General features: G+C 48.5%; 5 protein-coding genes across 5 annotated transcripts; 2 read left to right on the top strand and 3 right to left on the bottom strand.

Annotated features, from left to right (window-relative positions):
- Nucleotides 1–328: 328 nt before the first annotated feature.
- Nucleotides 329–774, bottom strand: LAJ45_00010 (uncharacterized protein; the record flags this gene model as incomplete). The annotated part of the gene is made up of 3 exons (XM_046109613.1): nt 329–430; nt 496–652; nt 725–774. 3 exons carry the CDS (start codon nt 772–774, stop codon nt 329–331), a joined length of 309 nt encoding a protein of 102 aa, XP_045976306.1.
- A 2,737-nt stretch (nt 775–3,511) lies between these two features.
- Nucleotides 3,512–10,265, bottom strand: LAJ45_00009 (uncharacterized protein; the record flags this gene model as incomplete). Its single annotated transcript, XM_046109612.1, has 3 exons — nt 3,512–7,992; nt 8,055–9,626; nt 9,782–10,265. 3 exons carry the CDS (start codon nt 10,263–10,265, stop codon nt 3,512–3,514), a joined length of 6,537 nt encoding a protein of 2,178 aa, XP_045976305.1.
- A 704-nt stretch (nt 10,266–10,969) lies between these two features.
- LAJ45_00008 (uncharacterized protein) lies at nt 10,970–15,392 on the bottom strand (the record flags this gene model as incomplete). Its single annotated transcript, XM_046109611.1, has 8 exons — nt 10,970–11,271; nt 11,334–11,495; nt 11,546–11,725; nt 11,777–12,076; nt 12,135–12,290; nt 12,336–12,918; nt 12,967–14,993; nt 15,062–15,392. The coding sequence occupies 8 exons, from the start codon at nt 15,390–15,392 to the stop codon at nt 10,970–10,972; spliced, it is 4,041 nt and encodes a 1,346-aa protein (XP_045976304.1).
- Nucleotides 15,393–17,560: 2,168 nt separating this feature from the next.
- LAJ45_00007 (uncharacterized protein) lies at nt 17,561–18,826 on the top strand (the record flags this gene model as incomplete). The annotated part of the gene is made up of 3 exons (XM_046109610.1): nt 17,561–17,800; nt 17,874–18,139; nt 18,208–18,826. The coding sequence occupies 3 exons, from the start codon at nt 17,561–17,563 to the stop codon at nt 18,824–18,826; spliced, it is 1,125 nt and encodes a 374-aa protein (XP_045976303.1).
- A 1,815-nt stretch (nt 18,827–20,641) lies between these two features.
- Nucleotides 20,642–21,876, top strand: LAJ45_00006 (uncharacterized protein; the record flags this gene model as incomplete). Its single annotated transcript, XM_046109609.1, has 6 exons — nt 20,642–20,657; nt 20,793–20,906; nt 20,981–21,053; nt 21,133–21,205; nt 21,308–21,336; nt 21,390–21,876. The coding sequence occupies 6 exons, from the start codon at nt 20,642–20,644 to the stop codon at nt 21,874–21,876; spliced, it is 792 nt and encodes a 263-aa protein (XP_045976302.1).
- Nucleotides 21,877–22,601: the final 725 nt, after the last annotated feature.

Raw genomic sequence — 22,601 nt, 5'->3', positions numbered from 1 at the left:
AATGCTGCGGTGAATACGTGTATTTTTTCTTATCAGATTCTGATCACTTTTCGATATACCCTAGTACAGTGAGAATCGCACGATGGTTAGTAAGTATCTACCAAGCCTCGAATGAACAACCGAGTCAGAATATTGTGTTTCGAAATACTTCATTTTTCTTAACGAATACTTGTAATAAAACCTACGCAACGATTCACAGTGAAAATTAAACAATCAAAACAACAAAAATGAAGAGTACATCTGGGCACCAGGTTCTCTTGGGAATAAATAAACCTCCCCTCCGCCCCCCTCCTCCCATGTGGTAATGAATCTAGGGATTTCAATCGACTCATCCCGAAATCCAATTCCAGGTCAAGACAGCTTCCATCTTCCCCAGAAAGGGGAGTTTTGTGAATCGGCACTGAACCGGTACAGGAGGTGCCTGTGAAGTCTTGAATAGAATTTGTCGTCAGTATCAGTAACAAACTTGATTGGCGGTCGGACTGATTGACTTACCTTTCGAATTCCCTCTCTAGATCTCCATGCGTCAACAGTGAAAATGATGTAAGCCCCGAGCGCGAGTATGAATAACGGCAGGACGATGCTGAGGAATATCCATGTCAAGGCTGTGCCACACCATGCTTGCAGCGATGGCACTATTGTCGAGTTCAGACTACATATATACCACTGATCAGCAGCCGGCGCCTTGTGACGATCGAGGTTGTATCAAAGCTTAAGCGCTTACAATTCAATAGTCGAGACCTCTACGACCTGCGATGCTAGACTTGATACCATCGTTTCCTTTCTCTTCGCCGTATGTCTGCGTTAATGAGGCTGCTTGGAGGTTTGATGATCAAAAGAGGGGTAGTCTGTTAAGTATAGAGTAGGAGTAGGTAAGTCGCAAAAGGAAGTTGTGCGTCTTGATAAGGCCTCCCGTCGATTTTGCAATACGCACGCAATTGGACGCGGGTGTTGCCATGCGGGTTCAAGAGGTTGTGCCATTGGAGCCTCATAGTATGTAGATAGGATAGTTGTCGATAGATGAACTTTTTAATCTCAAATGAAAAGTCATAACTTTGTGAGCTTCCACATGCACAAGGTGTATATATACTAAGTGATCATGGTATACCTATAGAACTTAGATATATAGATAAACCCTATAATATCTTTGCTCGGGGATTGGTAACACATGCTATAACTGGTTGTAATTACTATGTACTAGAAGACATCGTAAAGTGGTGCTTAGAGTCGGTACCGGTGAAAGAGATTTGCCGCGGTGGGAGATAGTAGTATATTGTAGTGAAGTGGTAGAGGGAAAGGTATAATACGTATGCTATATTCGCAAGGGAAGAGAAAAACGTACATGCATAGATTACTTGCAATTAAATAAACTCAAGTGCATTCAAGTAGCACAGAGAGGGCAGAAACTCTAATTAAGCAGTAACAGGGATGTCGCGGAACGTGGTTAGTCAGGAATTCCATCCCATCCAACAACACCTTCGGTGCTTATAATATAATTCTTCTGTGAGAGTGGTGAGTGTAGTTTATCTATTTCGTACACATTAGTTTAGAACCTTTCTATCTATCACACTTTCTACACTAAATCGCTTGATTTGGTGGTCTGTAGAATATCTGGTTTCGACGAGGATATGGACGCGATTGGAGCCATTCGGTATTAGAGGATAACTGATTAAATTAAGGTTTACACAAGGTTAAAATATCCCCCTTCAAACCCTAGTGAGCCTTAATTCTGCTGAGATTAAGGACCATAGACAGGAAATGATGCCTGGCTACCTGCATTTCAGGATCGTCGCCACTAAATCGATGAGCGAGATTCCGAGTGATAATTTATGCGAATTCAGTCCAGTAGTCTCCACCACTGAAGAAAGTCACATATGTTTAGCCGCCCCCACTCAGGTGCTATGAAATAAACACTTCTGATTCCCCATGCCGTGTGTGTGCTGCTGTAGCTCGAACATCAGTACTTGAGTACAACTAGTAATATCTTAATTAAATAGAGGTACTTATTGCAGAATGGCTAATTGATATGTACACTGAAAATTGGATGGTTCTTGTCCACGCTCATACCAAGTACAGTACAAGTATGTATCTTTTATTGCTTACACCTTTGGAATATCGACCGGGACTTTGTAACACATCAACCTCGTTATCGTGGACCTACCGGCACCAGTATCCGTAGAACACTGGGCCTATCGGACACCTAAATGTCTTTCTAAAGCGCTATGGGCTTGCTACGTCATCATAAGTACGTAAGTTAAAATCCAAAGTACACGTAGTACGACGTTTGTCTACATTAGTGCTAGAAGGCATGCGGCGTGGTAAATATAACAGCCCTAATTAACGGCAAAACTAATGCCGATTTTCTCTCAGGAGTGTCATGGGTGGATAGCTCAATGGTAGAGCACTACATTTCACTGATTACTGACTTTGCACGTTCGATTCCCCACCACTCTAAGCCGTAATCCGTGCTGGGTAGGGACGGCGTGAGCGATTCAAGGTAGTCAGAGAAACCAAAGGATCTAGGTTCGAGTCCTAGTCCGCCCAAGCTTTTTACTTACATTGGCCACAGCTTGTAGATCCTATAGGATGAGAAATGCAAGCCTTACCGCTTAGATGTACATTGTTATACTGACGAAGAATCTCACAAATTGCCTACATACTAAGCTCGGAGATGAAAAGTGCCGTACATGTAACACGTAGTTCTACGGGAGAAGGGATTCGGCGAATAGGAATACATATGTATCCTCATAGAATTTTTAATAACTTGATATCGTATCACGTTCAGTATATACATATTACCTCGAGTACGACTGCTTCGTAAGCTAGTTCTATGCGCGCTTACGGTCTAGTATCCCGAACCCTGGAATTATGATTCTCCATCCTTTCCCTCGTTTCAAACAGTGGGGCTTAAAGGAAGATTGTGGTTCTTGGCATTGGCAAATAGCACCTCTGGTCATCATTCAGAAGTTCCGAGCCCTGTGGCGAGCACCTTTACACTCCCAATTCGGTACCTCCCCTCTGAGTACTAAGTGTTCGCACTACGTATACCAAGGAATTAGTAGAACGCGGGACTGACTAAAAGATTAAAAACAAATAGATCAGTTCTAATCAACAGAATCTCAGGAGCCGGTCCATTTGGTAATAACACGAGTTCTATCGATTATGGAAGGCGTCTTGCTAAGGCTTTGTCTCCCCCCCCCCCCCGGGTTGCGTCATATAATATCACTCGGTGATACATGGGGTCACGTGACGGACTTAACTGTGTCCTCTCAGTACATAATGCTATTGAGTTATGTGTGTAGCTTTCGGCGTTAAAACAATAAGTGCATGTAAGGTTGAGATAGGATGGAGGTTGAAGCGTATGTGGACAGCTATAAACCTCCGAACACTCACTCCGTGACATGACCCGATAAAGTGCTATCGGGCATCTCCATTAACTCGGAATACTTGTAAATACATATAGCAATAAAATATAAGAGAAAGTAAGAGTAAGAAATGAAAAATATAAGGACTATAATACAACTCTAACTTGACGCTTGAGTACCCGTTTCCCTCTTTCTTCCTCCTCTCCACCACAGACTTTGCTTCCCCAATCAGCCCGCAGCTCGAGTCCCAGACTAAAAAGCGGTTCTGTAGCGCTATCATTTTCGGGCATAGTAAATCGTGACTTGACATGATCTGGCGAAACAATGTCCTCACTTAGAAGAAAATCAACTATCTCCTGACTTTTGTTACTAATAGCGTACTCCAATGCTGTCCATCCATTGATCAAGTTCGACGCCCAAACATCCGCACCTGCCTTCCAAAGTATCTTTACCACTTCTAAGTGCCCTAGAAGCACCGCTACATGAAATGCCGTTGACCCGTCCTTTAGGGTTGCATTTAAATCCACCTTAGCCTCCAGTAGTGCCTTTAAAACCTCGAGGTGACCGCCGTAGACGGCTCCATGAAGGGCAGTCCATCCAGAACGGTCCTTGGGATTGACATTTGCACCCGCGGCTAACAGTACCCTGACTACAGACTCGTGTCCACCATCGCAAGCTAAATTCAGCGCAGTTTCTCCATTATTTGTTTTTATCTCGGTGTCGGCACGGAATTGAAGAAGCGTCTTCGCGATTTGATCCTTCCCTTCATACGAAGCACAATGTAGGGCTGTCCAACCGACGGTACTTTGCGAATCCACTTCCGCGCCTTTATTAATTAGTATCTCCAGGCAGCCGTAACGCGAGTTTGTAGCAGCCTCGAAGAGAGGAGTGTGCCCGTATTTGTCCTTACTTGATGTATATGCGCCTAGCTCGAGAAGTTTTGCGACAGCTCCGTCATGTCCGTTACTAGCAGCATGATGAAGTGCCGTGAGTCCAGCAGTATCTGTTAGATGCAGGGAGACGCCGTTGTTATGAAGCCTTTCTATCTCCGCTGGATTTCCAATATATGCGGCATAGTGTAACTCGGCCGCTGTGGCTTCCGATTCCCATCCCAACATTGTCTTCACTACATCCATATGCCCCCCACGTAGTGCCATATGTAGCGGGGTCGATCCATCTTTGTTTTTCGCCCGGAAATTGGCCTCGGACCTGGCAAGCAATTCTAAAACCGGAAGATGCCCACCAAAAGCGGCGAGGTGCGATGCTGACCACTGTTTCTTATTGACTTCATTCGGGTCTGCGCCTTTTTCCAGGAGAACCTGTACGGACGATTGGTTCCCTTTATGCGCAGCATAGTGCAATGCTGTACCGTCTTGATCCATTAATGCTATATCTGCACCTGCACTTAAAAGAGCACGGATAGCCTCATCTTTTCCGTAGAAAGCGGCGTGTTGTAGTGGCGTTGACATCAGGTTGTCCTTAGCATCGCACTGAGCCTTCCCTTGGAGAAGCGCCTCGATTGATTGCACCTCTCCTCTGGTAGCAGCCAAGTGCAGGGGGGTCCGTCCGACGATGTCCTCTGACTCCATATCCATTCCTGCATCTATGAGTGTCTTAATAACAAGTGGGTGTCCGTTTTTCGCCGCCAGATGTAATGGCGTCAATCCTTCCGTATCCCGTGCCTCTTTATTGACACCAACATTTAAAAGATATTGAATGACAGTATCGTGTCCATAATAAGCTGCCCAATGTAATGGTGTCCGGTGTTTCCTGTCCTGAGTCTCTTTATCCCATCCCCGAGAAACCAGGATGTCGACTATATCTCGATACCCACCCCTTGCCGCCAAATGGAGGGCTGTACATCCTTTTCTATTCCGCGATCCTTTGTCCAATGAAACTTCCATGAATAGTTTGACAATTTCAACGTTTCCTTTTTTGACTGCCCAGTGTAGTGGCGTGTATCCATCCTTATCCCTCTTCTCTCTGTCCGCACCGTGCAAAAGTATCTCAACAAGTGGGGCCAAGTGCCCTTCTCTGGCCGCCAAATGAAGAGGAGTACGCTTCTTTATGTCGACTGCTTCTATATTAGCGCCTGAGTCCAGGAGTATTTTGGTACATAGTTCGTGTTTTAACAAGATTGATAGATGAAGTGGTGTTGATTCTTCGCTGTCTCCTGCGTCCTTATCCATGCCCTTTTTGAGAAGAACCTCGATAGACCGACTTCCGATTTCAGCAGCCCAGTGAAGTAGGGTGCGCTGGTTCGAGTCTCTTCCATTGAAATTCGCACCAGAATCTAGGAGTATCTGGACAACTAACTCGTGTTCTTCTTGGGTACCTTGAATGGCTAGCTGTAGCGGCGTCAGACCTCTCGGATTTGGTGTATCCTTTTCGGCACCTGCATTGAGAAGCAATTCGATGCACTTGTTTCCTTGCGCGGCTGCCGCATGGATTGCCTTCCAGCCTTGTCTATTTGGAATCTCCAAGTTTGCACATGCGCTCACGAGGATTGCCACAATATCATAGTTTCCTCCTAGACAAGCTAGATATAATGCAATATTCCCGTCATTATCTGTGGCATCTTTATCCACAGTGGTCTCTAACAGGAGCTGTTTGACAATTTCATCATCTCCCCTAATAACTGCCCGATGCAACATTGTCCATCCTTTCTTATCCCTGAGACCGACCCCTGGGTATGGGAGTAGCGTTTTCACGCAGTCGACCATTCCTTCTGAAATTGCCCAGTGAAGGGCCGTGCATTCTTGATTATCTTGCACTTGCGTGTCTATACCCGCAGAAAGAAGAACCCCCATAGATTTCAAGTGTTCGCCTATCATCGCCATATGCAGTGCCGTACGATTGTTGATGTCCCTGGCATTCTTATTCGCGCCTGCCTCTAACAGCATCTCGATGATCTTGACGTTTCCTTTCCGACTTGCAATGTGTAGGGCTGTAAGCCCAGCATAAGTTAATGCCTCCTTATCTGCACCAGCATCGAGAAGTTCTTTGACTAAGAGAAAATAGCCTCTCTCAACAGCAACATGGAGTGCTGTGAATCCATACCCTAGGGTGCCACACCCTAAGAAGGCCTTCACCGCATCATCATGGAGACCTTTTGCCGCAAGTAATATTGGTATCATTCCATCGTGGTCCCTAATATCGTCGCCTGCATCTTGTATGCTCGAGAGTGTTTTGACCACACGTTCGTGACCTTTGACCGCAGCAAGGTGAAGAGGCGTTCTTCCGTATTCATCCTGTAGGTCTAAATACACATTTTTACACAGTAATTCAACCATATCACCAGATCCGCAGAAAGCTGCCCAGTGGAGTGGTGTCCTTCGTTTGTTATCAAGGATGCCCACTTTAGCTCCGTGATTAATCAAATTATCGGCCATTTTGACATCATTTCGGATAGCTGCGCAATGGAGCGGTGTCCACCCGTCTTGTCCTTGCGCATTTGGGTCTACGTTGTATTGCAGAAGCGACCGCCAGATATCTGGTTGCGCGCAGCGTGTCCAGATAATATAGTGCAAAGGTGTCCAGCCAGCAATATCCGTTGAATTGACGTCTGCATGGCTTAGCAAAAGCGTATCGAAACTCTTTTTATCCTTTAGCCGTGCCGCGTAGTGTAGCGGAGTCCATCCAAAAATATCTTTTGTTTGGAGGTGATGGTAATATACAGACGCAGAGTGTATCTGAAAATGGTCAAGCTCTTGCTCTCCGTGTATCACGGCCTCATGCAACTCCGTACGACAAAGAAGTTCGGAATTACGAAGATCTAGCGTGTGGACACTCTGGAATATAGCTTCTGTTTTTAGCATCCATCCATCGCATCCTTCATCCCGGCATTGAAGATCGTACATTCTTGCCAACATGTCCAGGACAGGACGAGAGGATGATTGAATTAACACATCGGCGAGCCTCGATCGAATTTCTTTCAGACGTGTGGATGATTCAACGATGTGGCTTTGGTGTTCCCTCTCCTCAGCTGTGATGCTTATAGCCCGAATAAACTCAGTCATCGCAATACTAGCTTTGATACCAATGGTGTGCTCATGTCCAAAGGACATGCAAGCATGGAACGCCCACAAATAGACCTCTGCAGCCCTTTCGAATTGCCCCGCCCACTCTTGCTTTTTCGCCTCTTCTCTCGCTAGTTGTACCACCACTGCACTAGGGTCGGGAAGTTTTCCATAGGCAGATAGTGGAGGGATAATACTTAAATATATCTCCTCTTGACTACCTAGCCCAGTTCTCTGTATACCCTGAACAATCTTTGACAGTGTGGGGTTTTTCAGTGTAAATGATTTCCAAGCATCATTTCCGGTGCTAGTGGCATCCTCAACCTGCTGAACCGTTGCCGGCCCCATCAAGCGTGCGATATTCTCTCGACTAATGGTCTCGGCCACAGCCCACATAAAACTTGAAAACATGTCTTGAGCAAATAGCAAGCCGATGGGGGCATCTGAAACCGCAGCCAGGCTAAACTGGGAATCGTCTTGGTCCCGAACGGCACTGTTCTTTTCCAAACTTGAAAGGTCACTGGTAAGGTCTTCAGGTAGCTGTTGAATTTTATATATCATTGACCCTGTCCGGCTTTGTGATGCACAACACGGGGCTGTCTTATGCCCTAAGTGTTCTGGTTAGCCGCTTGTGGTTTTTGTTGATCTGGATAAAGTTGGGGAATATTACCCCTAAACCCAACAACACGATGACTTTCGACAGTGATAGTTTCCAGAACTTCAGTGTTCATGTCATCTTCGGGTATGGTGGATGGCATCCCCACTTGAGATATTCTCGAAATATCGTTACCAATCCACCACTTCATATCTCTCCGAGCAGCCCTTGTACTATTCCCAAGAAGCCGCAAACCTTGACGCTTCGATGGCATTTCACTTCTCAGCCATGCACTCTTATCGTTATCGTCATAATTTGCTTCCTCTTTCTCGCGTACTTTATAAAGCCATAAGGACAGTGTTGCTTCAATTTCGGCGACATCAGCACTCCATTTGCCCCTAGGGGCCGGACGTTCGATCTTAAATGCAATCAATTTACCATTAGGGGCACACATAGTCCAAAAGCACTCATTCCCCAAACCATCCCCACTCATAAGAGTGTTCATGACAAGGTCAATTGCAGCCGTCACGGATGTTGCATAATCGAGACCAGAACCGGGCCACTTTGTTAGCCACCCGAGTTCTTTCCGGCTTTGGACAACCCGATTCATTCTCCCGGTTCTATGGCTTGAGATCTTTTTCTTCAAACACCTGTATTCATACGCGTCCTCCCCAGTCATGATATCCCAATTGAAGCAGCGTCTACTCCAAAAAGGCTCCTCGACTTGGTCAACTACCTTTGGTGGTTCCTGTCGCATACATATTTTACCCCAAACTTTCTTCCACCAAGGCGGGGGCGAGGGCCCAAGCTCCCTCCAAAGATCACATGTTTCGTGCGTAATTCGCGTTGCCAGCCAGTCGATCTCATGCTTTGGGGGTAATAACTGGATGTATGGACGCTTTGCAAGTCCGCGTCGTACCCATGCTCTCAATATCACCATTATAAGAGTGACTGCAAGCTGTGTAAAGGTAATAGACCAATGCAACCCCCGAAGACCAATAAATTGCCCAAAGAATCCGCATAAGGTTATGATTGCCCCTGCTGAGGTTAAAACCTCCGAACTCATAGAACTTCCGTTATTAGATGGATCGGAGGGGCCGTAGTTATTCCGACGTGATGTTGTGATGATATTGCGTTTGTCTTTTGCAAAAATTGCATAGGAATCGAACTCCTGGTCCCCTACAGTGGCATTTTTCTGTAGCCATAGGATATGAGCGTCTGCATCCTTTATCTCATAGTCCTGTTCCCTTGTGCTGCGCTCTATTACATACGAACAAACAAGCAGGCCAACCACCAGAAGTAAGGTACCAATCGATGTGAGAGGGAAAGCATAGAATGCTATATCTGACCCCTCCTTTTGATACTTGAGCCGGGGGTGGTACGTAGCAAAGCCACCATATATCAAGACAAACAATTGCAGGGTTGTTCCAATCACGGCTACAGCATGGAGCTCATGCCTTCCACTGTGATCATGGATATTGAGAGATATGTTTGGAGCACTTTTCATCAAAGGCTTCTCGACCGATGTTTGTAGATTCTCATGCTCTTTCTGTGGGTTCTGGGCTTTCTGTGGAGCCTGGGCTTTCTGTGGACCGCCGTTCTGCTGAGTCTCTAGCTTTGGCTTTGGCTGAACCTCCGGGTCATCTGCTGTAATGGATTTAGCGCTCTTTCTGACATATGGGAAGAATTGACCAACTTATCTTCTTCCACGGTGGCCACAAAGATGGGAATTCACTCTCTTCTATTGAAATTGTTACTGGAGATACTCGGAATTGGTAGGAAAAGAATGAGTTAAGATTCACCTTTTACTTTTGAAACAATCTTGTCTTTCTCGGCCTGTTCCAATGTCGTAAATGTCGATGACATCTCTCTATGCCCCTCTGATCTCTTGGCCTTATCGGCTTTCTTATCAATACGGATCAATTCCCTGATCTCTGGTGACCCCATTATCCTCACAATTTGCTGCCCATTCCACAGCTCACAAACTTCATGCGACGTTGAAGACATCAGCTCCACTTCTGCAACCGCCCGATTTTCTCTAGCCCTCCCAACAATTGCTTTGAGCCAGCTTGGCCCCCCAACTCTTATTGCGCTAACGATGGCGGTGATGATGCCCAAAGGTCCCATCGCGAATATGATGCTGTCGGCCCAACCCATTGATTCACTCATGAACTGTTTGGCGACCTGTTCTCCGAAGAGCGCAAGCAATGGACCTAGGTCGGAGATGAAATTGTTCGTAAAGTCACTACCCTCACTCCACCCAGATTTCACATGTATTCCGGACATCTCTCGTCGATTTTCCTCCTCGCTGCTGTTTGGTTTTGTCTGGTGTATGAGATATTGTCTGGAGTCTGCGCTTCTGTCGAGGCCCCTCTCTTAATACTCTAGAGAACCGGCAGAGGATTTGCGTTCTCATCTTTACCTCAATGGGAAGTTCACTACCGGCAGCTCTTTCGTGTATCACAAACCAACATATCCGGCTATTTAATTAAACAATCGAGATATAAAGCATATTGCTCCGCCTCCACAAGAGAGCGTTAGGCCAACTAGAAACAGGCGCTAATTCTGCAGTCATCTGTGCTTTTAAATTCTTTAGAGCACCTACTCGATTTGTATAGTAAGGGGATAAATTTCCTTTTTTTCTGATCCGCATTGCGGGGCGATAAAGAAAATTTGAGAGTGCTGTAGATCATAATGGGCTGAAGAGATGTATGTGTATACTGAGACACTCACTTCTGCGCAGCCATGCGCATTGGGGGGGCAATTACCCTATATAGGGCGCATGTATGTCCGCGTGTTACACATACAACATCGGTAGATCGAGAGTAGGTACAAGTACCTACATACGGCGGCTAGATGTCCGGCTAATCATTATCTGTGATCAAAACGTAATCAACGCTTTATTTGACTATGACATAAACCGGGTTAAGTACAAGTACGTTGTGAAAAATAAACTAGTACATATGTAAACTACACGTATATACTTCGCTTTACTCCCACCAACACTCTTGCAACCCCCTCAAAAAATTTGCATTCACTCTCAAAAAGCTCCTAGCAAGATCGATTTCATAGCCATGGGGTTGTTTCCTCACATATCCCAGGCATAGGGTAGACCACTGTTTACACTTGTCCTCGTCGCCCATGATGAGGATGGTATCGACTCTATGACGGACGTAGGAGGTGGCTGATTTCTCGCTCGTAGGATTGAGAGAAGGCGGGTCTCTAAGTAAATAGCGGACGTTATCATGCATGATATACTCAGACCAAGGCATGTCCTTGGGTGTTTTTACCCCTAAAGTTTCCAATGTTAGTTTATTTGATTTAACTACTCGTGGATCCAAAGAGAGAGCCTACATTCCCAGATCCTACCCTCACGATCAACAATTGCAGTATGGAGAGCATCTTCCTCAAACATTTCAGACGGCCAGCAATACGGATCAGACGCAACTCTAAGTAGGCTGTATGTTGAGCCTGGATGTTTCGTTTCGTGCTTCTCCATCTCCTCCCGCAGGTAGTCTCGCAAAAGGTTAGGATAGCGATAGTGCATATCAAGAAAGAATACTTACTAGGTCCTGGGGGTATTTGCATATCTGGATCACCTGTAGTTGGACACAACAATCTTCCGGTAATCACAAGACCACGGTAGTCGGAGTAGAGATCTAGGGGCTTATCAGGACCTTCACGACCAACAAATACAGGTACGCATGTCATTGCCCAAGAAGGCTGAATCAAGCCTTTCTTCCACACTGAATTGAGGTTAGCACAGACCAAATTTGATTTTAAGGATAAATACGTACAACGCGTAATGTTCTTTTGAATGGCGTGTTCCCACTCCCGCGGCATGTCGTAATCAGCCATACTTTCACCTCTCTTCGGACGGAGCCTGTCCCATTCATCAAGTGCACACTGAGAAGCCTTTGGTGGACGTCGCTGGTGGGGAGATTTAGCACGACCCTCTTTGTCATGTAACGCTTCAAATTCTTTCCGATATTCCTTAAGTTCCTTTTTAGAAACCTCCGAGCATTCGCCCCATAGGCGCTCGATGATGTATTGACATCTCATGAAATTTTGAGGAATGAAAGGAGTTCCGGTCATCACTGTTCGGAGTCAATAAGGCTTGCTTCAATTAAACCAGCGGTATATCTAATTACTTACGTTCTTGTTGTCTTTTCTCAAGTTTTTGACGGGTTTTCGTATTCATGTTGTTTTGCCGACGCCCGACATCTTTCAAGAACTTTCGCTGTTCCTGGTAATGTTGCTCATTCCCGGGAAAACACTGAAGTTGCTGTTCGAACATAGCATGGCTGAAGTCTTTGCAATGTCAGCATCACTCATGGGTTCTGAATAGTAAATTACCTTCAGCTTGATCATAAAGCTCATCGTTCTCCTCTTGTGCTTGATCACAAATGCCAATGAACTCCATATGATCATCTTCGCCATCATCCCAATATGAGTCAGACGTATCTTCCCAGTTTTCTTCCTGATCTTCGAGATCGTCATCAATTGTCGGCTCCCTCTCTTTTGGCATCTTCTCAACAATCTTACTCAACATCTTCTCCATCAGGATTTTTTCCAATCTTTCGACCTCCTTTTCATCTGTAGCCAACTTGTGCTGCTGAGCGAGCTCCCTCAATCCTGCATCACCCTTGAGGCTGCTCTCAATATCCCAAGTGGTGTGCGTGTCGTAAGGATGGTCCTTATCAACGTCCTCATCGACACTGTCATAAAACAGGTAATGGCTTCTTCTTAGCTTCGCCTTCTTTTCCCCTTCTGCATCCGACTTGCGTCGGTATTCCCGGATCGCCATTTTTATGTCCCTTACTCTGGCTGCCATTGTCCCTTCTTTGCCCTCTTCCTCTTTTGCAGTTCGATAATATACCTCTAAAGTAGACTCGAGGACTGAGATATGGTCTGTGAATTTGAATGCTTTATGTAGCAACTATTTTTGTCAGAAAGTCAAGATGCTAGCGTGGGAATGGAGTTGTACCTTCATGAGTGTGTATTGAAGATGCTCAGGTGGCCTCGCAGGTAGACGATCCCAAATAACGACATCAAGGCAATCTCTAAAAGATTGCCACAATCGCTCCCGCTCTAAAGTTGCCTTGAAAACTTTGTCAAAAGGATGCCTTATCGTCCACTTTCCACGATGAAGCCGACCAGCTCCTATTTTATCTCGAATAATCCACCTTTCATCTACAGGAGGGTCCACTAAGACATGGCCTGTTTTGCAGTCCTTTATATACACAATCAGCTCGGAACGATGTGTCTTGAGGATCTCGATGAATCTATAAACTCGTGGGTCATCCCGAGACATATTGGCGGCAATGTAATTTCGAGCCTCAGTTGCAGCATGCAAACGGACGGAACTGCCGCTGTGTCGAGAGGTTTGGGTAAAACCAGATGCATGTATGGAGTGGTGAGAGAGGGCATAAGGTATAAAACCAATTCGTCGAAGGTGTGCGAGTGGGGGTGACTCTCGAGTGGTATCCCATCCGTTTTTCAATCCCCGGAAATAGCCGTTTAAGGACAGAATGTTCAACTCGTAGAATTCCTGCCAGGACTTACACAGGCTGGCAGCGGTGAAGAAGGATGTTCCAGTGAGGATTGCAAACTGAAACCAGCCTCGTCGCGGCATCTTGGTTTCGGCGGGGTAGTTATAGATCCATTTCCCGCAAATCTTTACACGGTCCATCTTTCCACCCTTTTCGGGTGTTTGCACTGCGGGTTTCGACCGCCTCTTTCTCCCTTTTTTCTTTTCTTTCCCATCGTCCTTCGGCTTAGCTTGATGCACAACTAACTCATTCGATAGCTCCTCATCCGCAGTGCTCTCCAAGTCACCCATCTTTGCCCCGGCCCAATAATCTGCGCACGCATCACGTATGGAATCATCCGAAGGCTTAGAAAGCTCCAGAGCGAGATCCCTCAGATCTGTATTCCGTACGTGTACAGTATCATGCAAAAATTCGTCGATGGAAGAGCTGAGGATAGCAGCAGATAGCAGCGAAGGTGATGCAATGATTGAACGTAGAAGGAGGTATTCGTGCACGGCTCTCACCTCTGCACGAACCCTTCCCGAGCCACTCTCGCTATCTACATTGATTTCCAGCGCTGGTTGATTGGCTATGGCTAAATCTGTTACACTTTGAATGATTGCCTTCATATCTTGGTCCTGAATTGCATCTATATCGAGGGGATCATCTTCGCTATCGGGGGCTTCTTGAATCCCTTCCGCATTCTCGATTCCTTCACCGTGATCGCTCTCCACTGTAGGTGCCGGAACCTTCTCACTATTGCGATTCTTTTTCCCCCTTTTCCCCTTCTTCTTTTTCGACTGCTCTTTCTTCTTTGGCTCTTCTTCTTCTTCCGATTCCTCCTTTTTCATCTTATCCAGCTCGTTTATCCTCTTTCTATTTCTCCTTTCCAACTCTTCCTTCACACCGTCCTCGTGTGACTGCACATGCAGGCCAGAGGTAGGCGGGGCCGGGGGACCTATAGGCCCTCTCATGAGGAACGCCTCCATATGTCTCCGCCTTTGTGCTAGCAACTTATCCGCCTTTGATTCAGCCATTCGTGCGCCTAGTTCTCCAGTGGCAGCCGCGTTTATCTCCTTTGCTCTTTTTAGCGCTAGCTCCATCTCTTTCTCCTCCACCCCCTCGGCGTTGATAAGAACTCTGATAAGCGCCACATATCCTACCCTAGCATCTTCAATGATCTCCTCAATTGGATCCCAAACCTCCTCCTTCTCAATCTGAATGCGCCGCTTCGCTTCCTCTTCGTCACGTAGCTTGGATACGTTTTCTTGGTGGGCTTTGAATAACGCTGCTTCGGCCTTGACCTTTTTCTTCTCGGCTTCGGATTTAGCGTCCATCTCTACTTGGAAAGATTCGACCCAGTTGTACCATTGTGCATCTGAATACTGGACATCCAGTGTACGTTTCTCGAGTCGACCGAGTGTGGTAGTCAGAAGAGCACGCGTGGATCGGAGTCGTTCAAGGTACGCCTGGTGCCCAAAATCTACCCGTAACAAATATTTAAACTTTAACTAAACCTCGGCCATTGCAACGATACAGGGGGAAACAAACCTGACTTGTCCACATAAAAATGAGAATGATGGAAATCTCTAGCCATGACGCATCTTGTCACGAGATTGTATCTCTGCAGCATATAGGCATAAATTTCTTTCAGCTGGGGTAGAGTCTTGACCGCCGCGAAGTCTGTGTTCCCAAAGTTCTTTGGCAAACATTTTGGAGCGTTCTTCTCTAGTGCTTCAAGCTCCTGAGATCTCCGCTTGTAGCCCTCATAGAGACCTTGTACTTGACGAGCGTGGTATTGGCAGAATTGGCCATTGGCGTTGGTTGCGGGCTCGACACACGACGAGCTGTCGTGAATGTTGAGGGCAGTACAGATGCCCATTTCAAGAGCTGTAATCCCTAGCGGTCAATGGATTATAGCAAGGTGAACTGATTCGAGAGTGAAGATAAGAGATGAGGGGTGAGGGGTGAGAAAGATGAAATCAATCCTCCGACAGGGTGCTGAGCTTCAACTAGCACTCAGGCTTTACTTCCGGGCGTTTGCCTCCGGTGTTTGCTTCTGACGTCAAGATTTGTTGGTATGGGTTAGGTTTACCGCGTGCTCAGTCCTTTTGGGGGGTTATCCGCCTTAAAGATTAGCTCCGCGCTTGGCGGACGCTAGCTCAGATGTTACTACTAGTAGATAATCATTGGCTCTTTATCAAAATTATTTTCTCTTGATGGTACACAAATTGTCCTGTGCGTAGCCAGAGATATGAAATATTACCATGAGATGCATGCGCGCCTACGCCTGTACGACTAGAGTAAAGCTACATGTAGCCAGGCACCGAATGCCCCTGTTAAATTACCGAGTCATACACCATGACGACCGGAATGATCTATGGAAAAACAGGGGGAGGTGAAATTGTCTGGCGAAGTATCTGTGCAGCGCCATATATATAACTGTTTTTTCCATAGATCGTTCTTATCGCTGTACATGTAGTACATACCAAATTACATGTATGTAGGCTCTAGGAAGCAATTCAACGGGCGAACCCTCTAGAGAAGATCCGTGGGGAATACTGTACTACAAGAAAGTCCCGGAAGCAGACACTGTGCCACCATGATGGGAATGTGCATAATACAACATGTCGCGCCAGAAAAAAGGAGGATTGACATTTGATGCTTTGGCTAGAGAATCGTTTCGGTCGTGTTATCCGAGTTAGTCTCCTCAGAATGGGTTTGGGATTATGCTACTTTGGATACGTCTTAATCCAATCTCGGAATCTTGCAAGGCCAGCCAGCAGCACCTCGGTCAAAATGAATGACGAAGCGTCCTACATATTACGATCTTCGCATCGATCCTCGCCTACCAATCCTCGACGATGCTCCAAACATAAGCATAAACCTAAGCGAATGCCAAGCGTGGGGCTCTGCGCGGCTCTTTTATGTCAACACTCCTCAACACCAAGATAACTCAGTGAAGCGCGCACTTGATTTTTGACCGAGACCTTTCAGAGGGCATCTACCAGACTTTCGAATGGGACATGAAGATTGCCGAAGGGAACGTACCCCCACCGTGATGCCAGACAGCGTGCCCCAAAGTTCGGAAGATAAGTCCGCAGTGCTACTCTACTCTAGCAGACCTCTTTCGGCTATGCACCCCCAAGTGAAGGATAGAGGATACGGCCCATCGAAGCCCTCCGAATTAAAGGCCCGCGGTACCTACATGGAAAGGTGATCGATTCCGGGAGAGACACAGGAACACACATGTGAGACAGGTTCACGACCCGCCATGATTTATTTTCAGCCCCTGATGGGATTTCTCCCTTCCGAGTCCCGATCATGAATTGCTGCTCGACGTCCTCAAAGACAGAGAGGGTCGTGTATGGTCTCTCTCTCTACTCAGATTCAAGGGACAGCAGATACATAGATAGGTGATGGATAGTGCTGGGCACTGTTGCTGTGACTAGCTCCTGAGCTGCTGGTGGAAAGTGACATTCTTTTGATGGTTTTTTTACAATGAAAGTTTACACCTGAGACATCTCAGCAATTAGTAGGCACACTGTGAATCGGATTACCTGATTTGACCTTCTAATCTCGACTGTAAACGCCAACCGCTTCCTGTCCAAGGAACAGACCTGTTTGTACCTGCTGCTGGCTGCTGGCTGCTGCTACTGTACAGCCTCCCTCCCAGGGTACAAGGCCGTGACAGGGGTTGCCGTAACAACGAGCCGTCACGCGAAAAACAAACATGGATCTCGTCTGGCCATTAAATACACACACTTGCGCCGCACCCCAGATGAGTGTACGTGCATCCCTCGATCCTCTCATCCACCCGCCCACCTCCCACCACCACCACCAAACAAACCGACAAACAAAAAAAAAAAAAAAAAAACCACAACAAAACACCACCACCACCAGCCAACCAGGCACTAGGCACGTCGCGATGTCCCACACAATGAATCCCCCACGCGTCCCTTCCTCCCATATAACAATCCGGCCATAAACAGCGTGGAGGATCTGAATAGCTTCAACCCTAAGCGCTTCTCACAGCAGTCCGAGGTGCCCATGATCGCGAAGCCGAAGCCAATGGCCCCCTATGTCCACCTCGACCAGAGCACAAATGCAAAGATCGCGCGAGCAGAGCGTGCAAACGCAACGACAATCTCGAGAAGGGCGCTGCTGGGGGTTCGGGTGCTGGCCATAGCGCTGAGAGCTCTGCAGCTGCTGGGTGCGATGGGCTTGCTGTTGTGCATGATGTTTGTGAGGAAGCTGGATGATATCACAGGGTGGATTTGCCGTGTCCCGGTATGAGCTGATGATCCATTCCGTTCATCATGGCATTCTTGAGGATGAAAGAACTGATGATGTCTGTATATAGCCGGCGGTAGCTATCTTCCATATCGTCTACTACATCTACCATGTAGCTTGTAGTGACCGTGTCCGCACCCCGAAGTCCAGCGTGAGCTACTTCCTGTTCGCCTCGGTTGTGGACCTTGCCATCATCTCGTTCTACGCCTTTATCGCCATCCTCAGCTATCGCCAGCACCAGGGCGTCACCGACGGGGCGTGGGGCACAATCTTCAACAACGACGATGCCGCCTCAAAGATATTCATAACCGTCTTTCTCGTCGCCTGCATATCTGGGTAAGCGCCTCCGCCCCCTCCCTACCTACCCACTAATTGTAAAAAAAAAAAAAAACTAACCTCCCCAGTGCACTTGCCATTCTCTCCCTCCTCGTCACCCTGTACCTCATCCGCATCTTCCGCCATCTCGCCTCCCTCTCTGCCGACCAGAACCCCTTCCTCGTGGACGAGAAGGACTCGGCAGCCTACACGCCCCTCGGTAAGCGCTGGAGCGACTCCACCACCGCCACCGCCGCGCCCTCCATGCCCGAGATCTCGAAGGCTGTCCCGTTCCTCACCACCCGCAACTCCGACCTCTCCGTCCGCGACTCGGCATACTACACAAACATCCCCGTGCCCTCCAAGACCGCCCGCCACAGCCTCTACCCCGCAACAGGCCATCTGTATCCCGCCGGCGGGCCCGTATACGACACCCCGGCCGACACCAAGAAGTCTGCTACTGCCACGGTCGAGAGCAGCGGCGAGAGCATGAGGAGCGTGAAGAGGGGGAAGAAGACGTGGGGGAACCTGAAGGCGGGGACCATGCCGAAGAGGAAGGATAGCGGGTCTAGTAGCATCTATAATGGCGCCCCGGCACCGGTGGAGGAGAGGAGTACGAGTACCTCACTGCAGCCGGAGTCGAAGGGCGACAGGGACTGGAGCTTTAGCTTCAGGAAGAGAAGCGGGGCGCATGATGCGTCCCCTTAGTTGAGTTCTGAGTAAGAAAGGTGAGAGGGGAAGGCGGGGAGGAGTTATAGGTAGGTGGTGAGTTTAGACGGTGTCTTTGTGGGGGGTCACTGGTGGTCCTGTTGTGATTTTTTTTCCTTCTTGTTTTCGTTTTCCTTGTGTGATGGCCTATTCCCTTTGTTGTCTCATTCTTAACGTTGGGTTGGATCACGGGGGGGCGTGGTGGGGCTCAGGGTTGGATGGAGGTGTATATGATATCTGATGTGTTATGATGGAGTAATGTGAGGTAATGCAATGCGAATGAACGAGCGAGGAGTCTAAAAAGTAGCAATGACAATGGATTAAAAATATATATTCCTGATGTTATCGTGATGTCAGCTTTGGGCTTCAGAGCTCTGCTGCTATCATCTGTGAACCTGTGATACTCTGTCTCATACACCGGGAATGCCCGTGGTCGCGGCGGAAGATGCCAGACAGATGCCATGCTTATGCAGGTCCCGGGCCCGGCCCCAAGGTAAGGGGTGCTGTGCATGTACTGGGTCTCATCTTTGGTAGAGTGCTGTCAGGCATACATGTAGTATAGGTATTTATCGACGTGTGGAGAGAAGTGGCTTGTGCTGGAATGGATGGGGCTGTCTCAGGTTGGCAATGAGGTTGTGTAGAGGAGAGTAAAGTATAGTAGACCAGAGTACTGCGTGTTCATGATCATGGAGGTACTGTATGGTATGTAAATATAGGTAGGTACCGGGTGCGCGTCGCGTTGGGGGGTGTGGTTGTGCTCGGTGCGGGTGCGGGTTGACGGTGGGGAGATAAAGTTCAACTGCAAGTGACATTGACATTGTCAGGATAAACACCCCAAAAATGCACTTTTATCGCCCACCAAATCCGAGAGAACACATTTAGAGTCGGTTTAAGCTTATCCCCCGCCCCCGCCCCCGCCCCAGCCCCCGGCTATGTAGCTGGACCCGAGGCCCTGTACCAATTTACCCACCGAGATCGATGACACATTGTGAAATTGCATTAATCGAAACGTAGGTACCAGGTTCTTGCCCGAGGCCAGGTCTGTGGTGCAATATCAGTTAATCATGGTCTGATCAGTGTCCTTATCGATATCGCTGTCCACAGTGGCTGTCAATGATTGAGTGACGTGTTTTCGGGGCTGTCGGGGGGTGTTGACAGTTGTTTCTACCGAGGATTCGTATTGTACTTGCTTGGCAGTTGAGGTAGAACACAGTCTGGCTGTCTCGTCCCGTCCCTTTGGATTCCCGGGGACGCATCCATGTAGATAGCTGTAGCTAGCTGTGTAGGTGTGGCAGTACTGTCCGATAGCTCTCCTCTGCTCTGCCCTGCCCCCCTCCACGATCCATCCCCCCACCCACTCGCAATGTCGGGTTATGGTTATCCCCCCACTCGCAATGTCGGGTTATGGTTATCGCCAGCCAAGACGATCCTCCCGCCCGCTCTCCCTTGCTTGACGATTCACTGGTTTGATTCGTGATTTGATTTCTACTCGTCTCGTGTGCCCTTTGGAGAGCTGTGATTCGTTCGTGGAATGCATTGCTTAGTCACGCGTTGACCAACCCCCCCCCCTTGCCCTCGCACACGTGCCGAGGCTCTTTCGGTTCGTCCAGCCAACAGACACGAGGAAGAGGAAGAGTCGAGCTGAGAAGAAAGCTCTGTTCTCTTTGGCTGGTGAGAGGTGGCAGAGAATATTCACAACTACAACAACACAACCACCACCACAACTACAACCACACACGTCCACAGCAGGGACAAGAAGGATCCACACACAAAGAACAACCCCACTGTTCATCACGGCCCACTACTGCCACTGCAATGTCCGACTCAGTTGGTACGAAGCTCCCCCATCCCTTCTACTACTACTACTGCTACCCTCGTCCCCACCCGGACCCTCCCCCCTCCTCCCGCTCCTCCCGATCCACCCCCCCGGGGCACAAAGCTGTTACTAACAGCTCACGGCTCACAGACCGGGTCTTTGCACACGCGCTGCAGACGGTCAGGAAGATTCCAAAGACGGGGAGTGCGCGTCCGCCCGCTGACGACCGTCTGAGGCTATATGGTCTCTACAAGCAGAGTATGGGTTAGTTTTCTTTGGTCCTCGGGGATGATGATGCTGTTGGTGCTGGTGTTTGTGGGTGGCTGACGGGACTGTAGAGGGGGATGTCAAGGACGTCATGGACAGGCCGACAAACTATGGGCCCGAGTCACGGCCCGAGATTGAAAAATGGTGAGTTGTGCTCTCCTGTTGCTGTGGTGGCTGACCTGCAGGAGGGCACATTGAAGGCTGACGGGTGTCATGCTGCTAGGGACGCCTGGAATGCCCAGAGTGGGCTGTCAAAGACAGAGGCGAAAAGGCTGTACATCGCGACGCTGATAGAGGTTTGCGGTCCGTTCTCTTTTTCTTCCAGCCCTGGTCAGCGCAGTACATTTTTCACGTCGTGGTAAACCAGCAGCTTCTAATTCGGGTTATCTGCCCTACAGACAATGCACCGCTATGCCTCGGCCACACCGTACGTCTCTCCCCAACTACTCTGGGTAATTTTGTAACTAACACCCCCGCCAGTGAAGCACGCGATCTCGTAGCAGAGCTCGAATTCGTCTGGGACCAGATCCGGTCCAACCAGTCGTCGCTGTCGGCGACCTCCCCGCCTCATGACCGCACCCAGTACCCTCCCGAGCTCGGCGTCGTCTCGCCGAACCCCTTTGGCGAGGAGGAGGACGAAGACTCGGGCGTCGACGCGGACCACCGCAAGTGGCGGCGACGCGTCGAGCAGGCGCTCGCCAAGATGGCGACGGAGGTCACGGCGCTGCGCGAGCGCATGGAGGACGATGCGGCGTTCCGGCGGCGCGGGAGGCTGCGCGGGTGGTTCTGGTGGGCGCTGGGGGTGCTGGGGAGGCATGTGGTGGTCGAGGTGGTGTTTTGGGGGCTGCTGTGGGTGTGGATGCAGAAGCGCGGGGATCGGGAGACAGTGCAGGCGCTGACGAGGGTGGTGGGGTGGGGGAGGGAGAGGGTTGGGGAGGTGGGGAGGTGGAGGAGGTGGGTCAGGTAGGGGGGTATACGGCTTATGAGAGACGGCGGCATTAATTTGGTGTATTTTATAGCGTGCGTGGTTTTGTTTCTTTTGTGATGTTTTCGATGCATGTAGGTGATGGTGATGGTGATGATGATGAGGGACATGTCTGTTTGCGTGTTGATAGAGTAGACTCTACTAGTGAAAAAAGCATCATGTGCATGAGTGGTCTGGTGTTTGTGTGAGCGGCGGGACGGGAGCGCGTTATCCAGCTAGAGTAGTTGTACGTGCGAGTGATAGCTTATGACGGAATTACCACGAGGTAGCAAAACAGTCCTGGATATTTGCATTTGCAACCTCCAATCCCGGTGATAAAGATCTTTCTTAAGTATTGGGCTATATCAGACAGGCGGGGCTAGGGAAAAGAGGGTTCTTTTCGAGTGGAATTGGGATCATGAGGTGTCACTCGGTTTGTGATTGGTCCGTGTTGGAATTGTTCAGGTTTTGGTTCTGGGTGGGTGGACGGGGGGAAACGGTGTGTCTGGGAAGGCAGGATGGGGTGGGGGGGTTTGGGTTATGAGTGGTGCGTATGTGGCCACGGCGGCGGTAGTGTGGACGACGAGCAAGAAGAAAAGCTCGAATCGGCTTGTGATAACAGCTGCTCGTCTCGATTTGACTTGTAAATACTTGAGTGTAGGTCGAGCTACTCGAGATTATCAGTGGCCCCACATATCTGCCCTTGAAGTCATTCTAGATGTGTATCG

This window comes from Morchella importuna (assembly GCF_003444635.1).
Source record: "Morchella importuna strain M04M26 chromosome Unknown Morimp01GS001, whole genome shotgun sequence".
Lineage (NCBI taxonomy): Eukaryota > Fungi > Ascomycota > Pezizomycetes > Pezizales > Morchellaceae > Morchella > Morchella importuna.
Note: the sequence above shows the minus strand (reverse complement) of the source record. Positions and strands in the feature narration are given on the sequence as shown.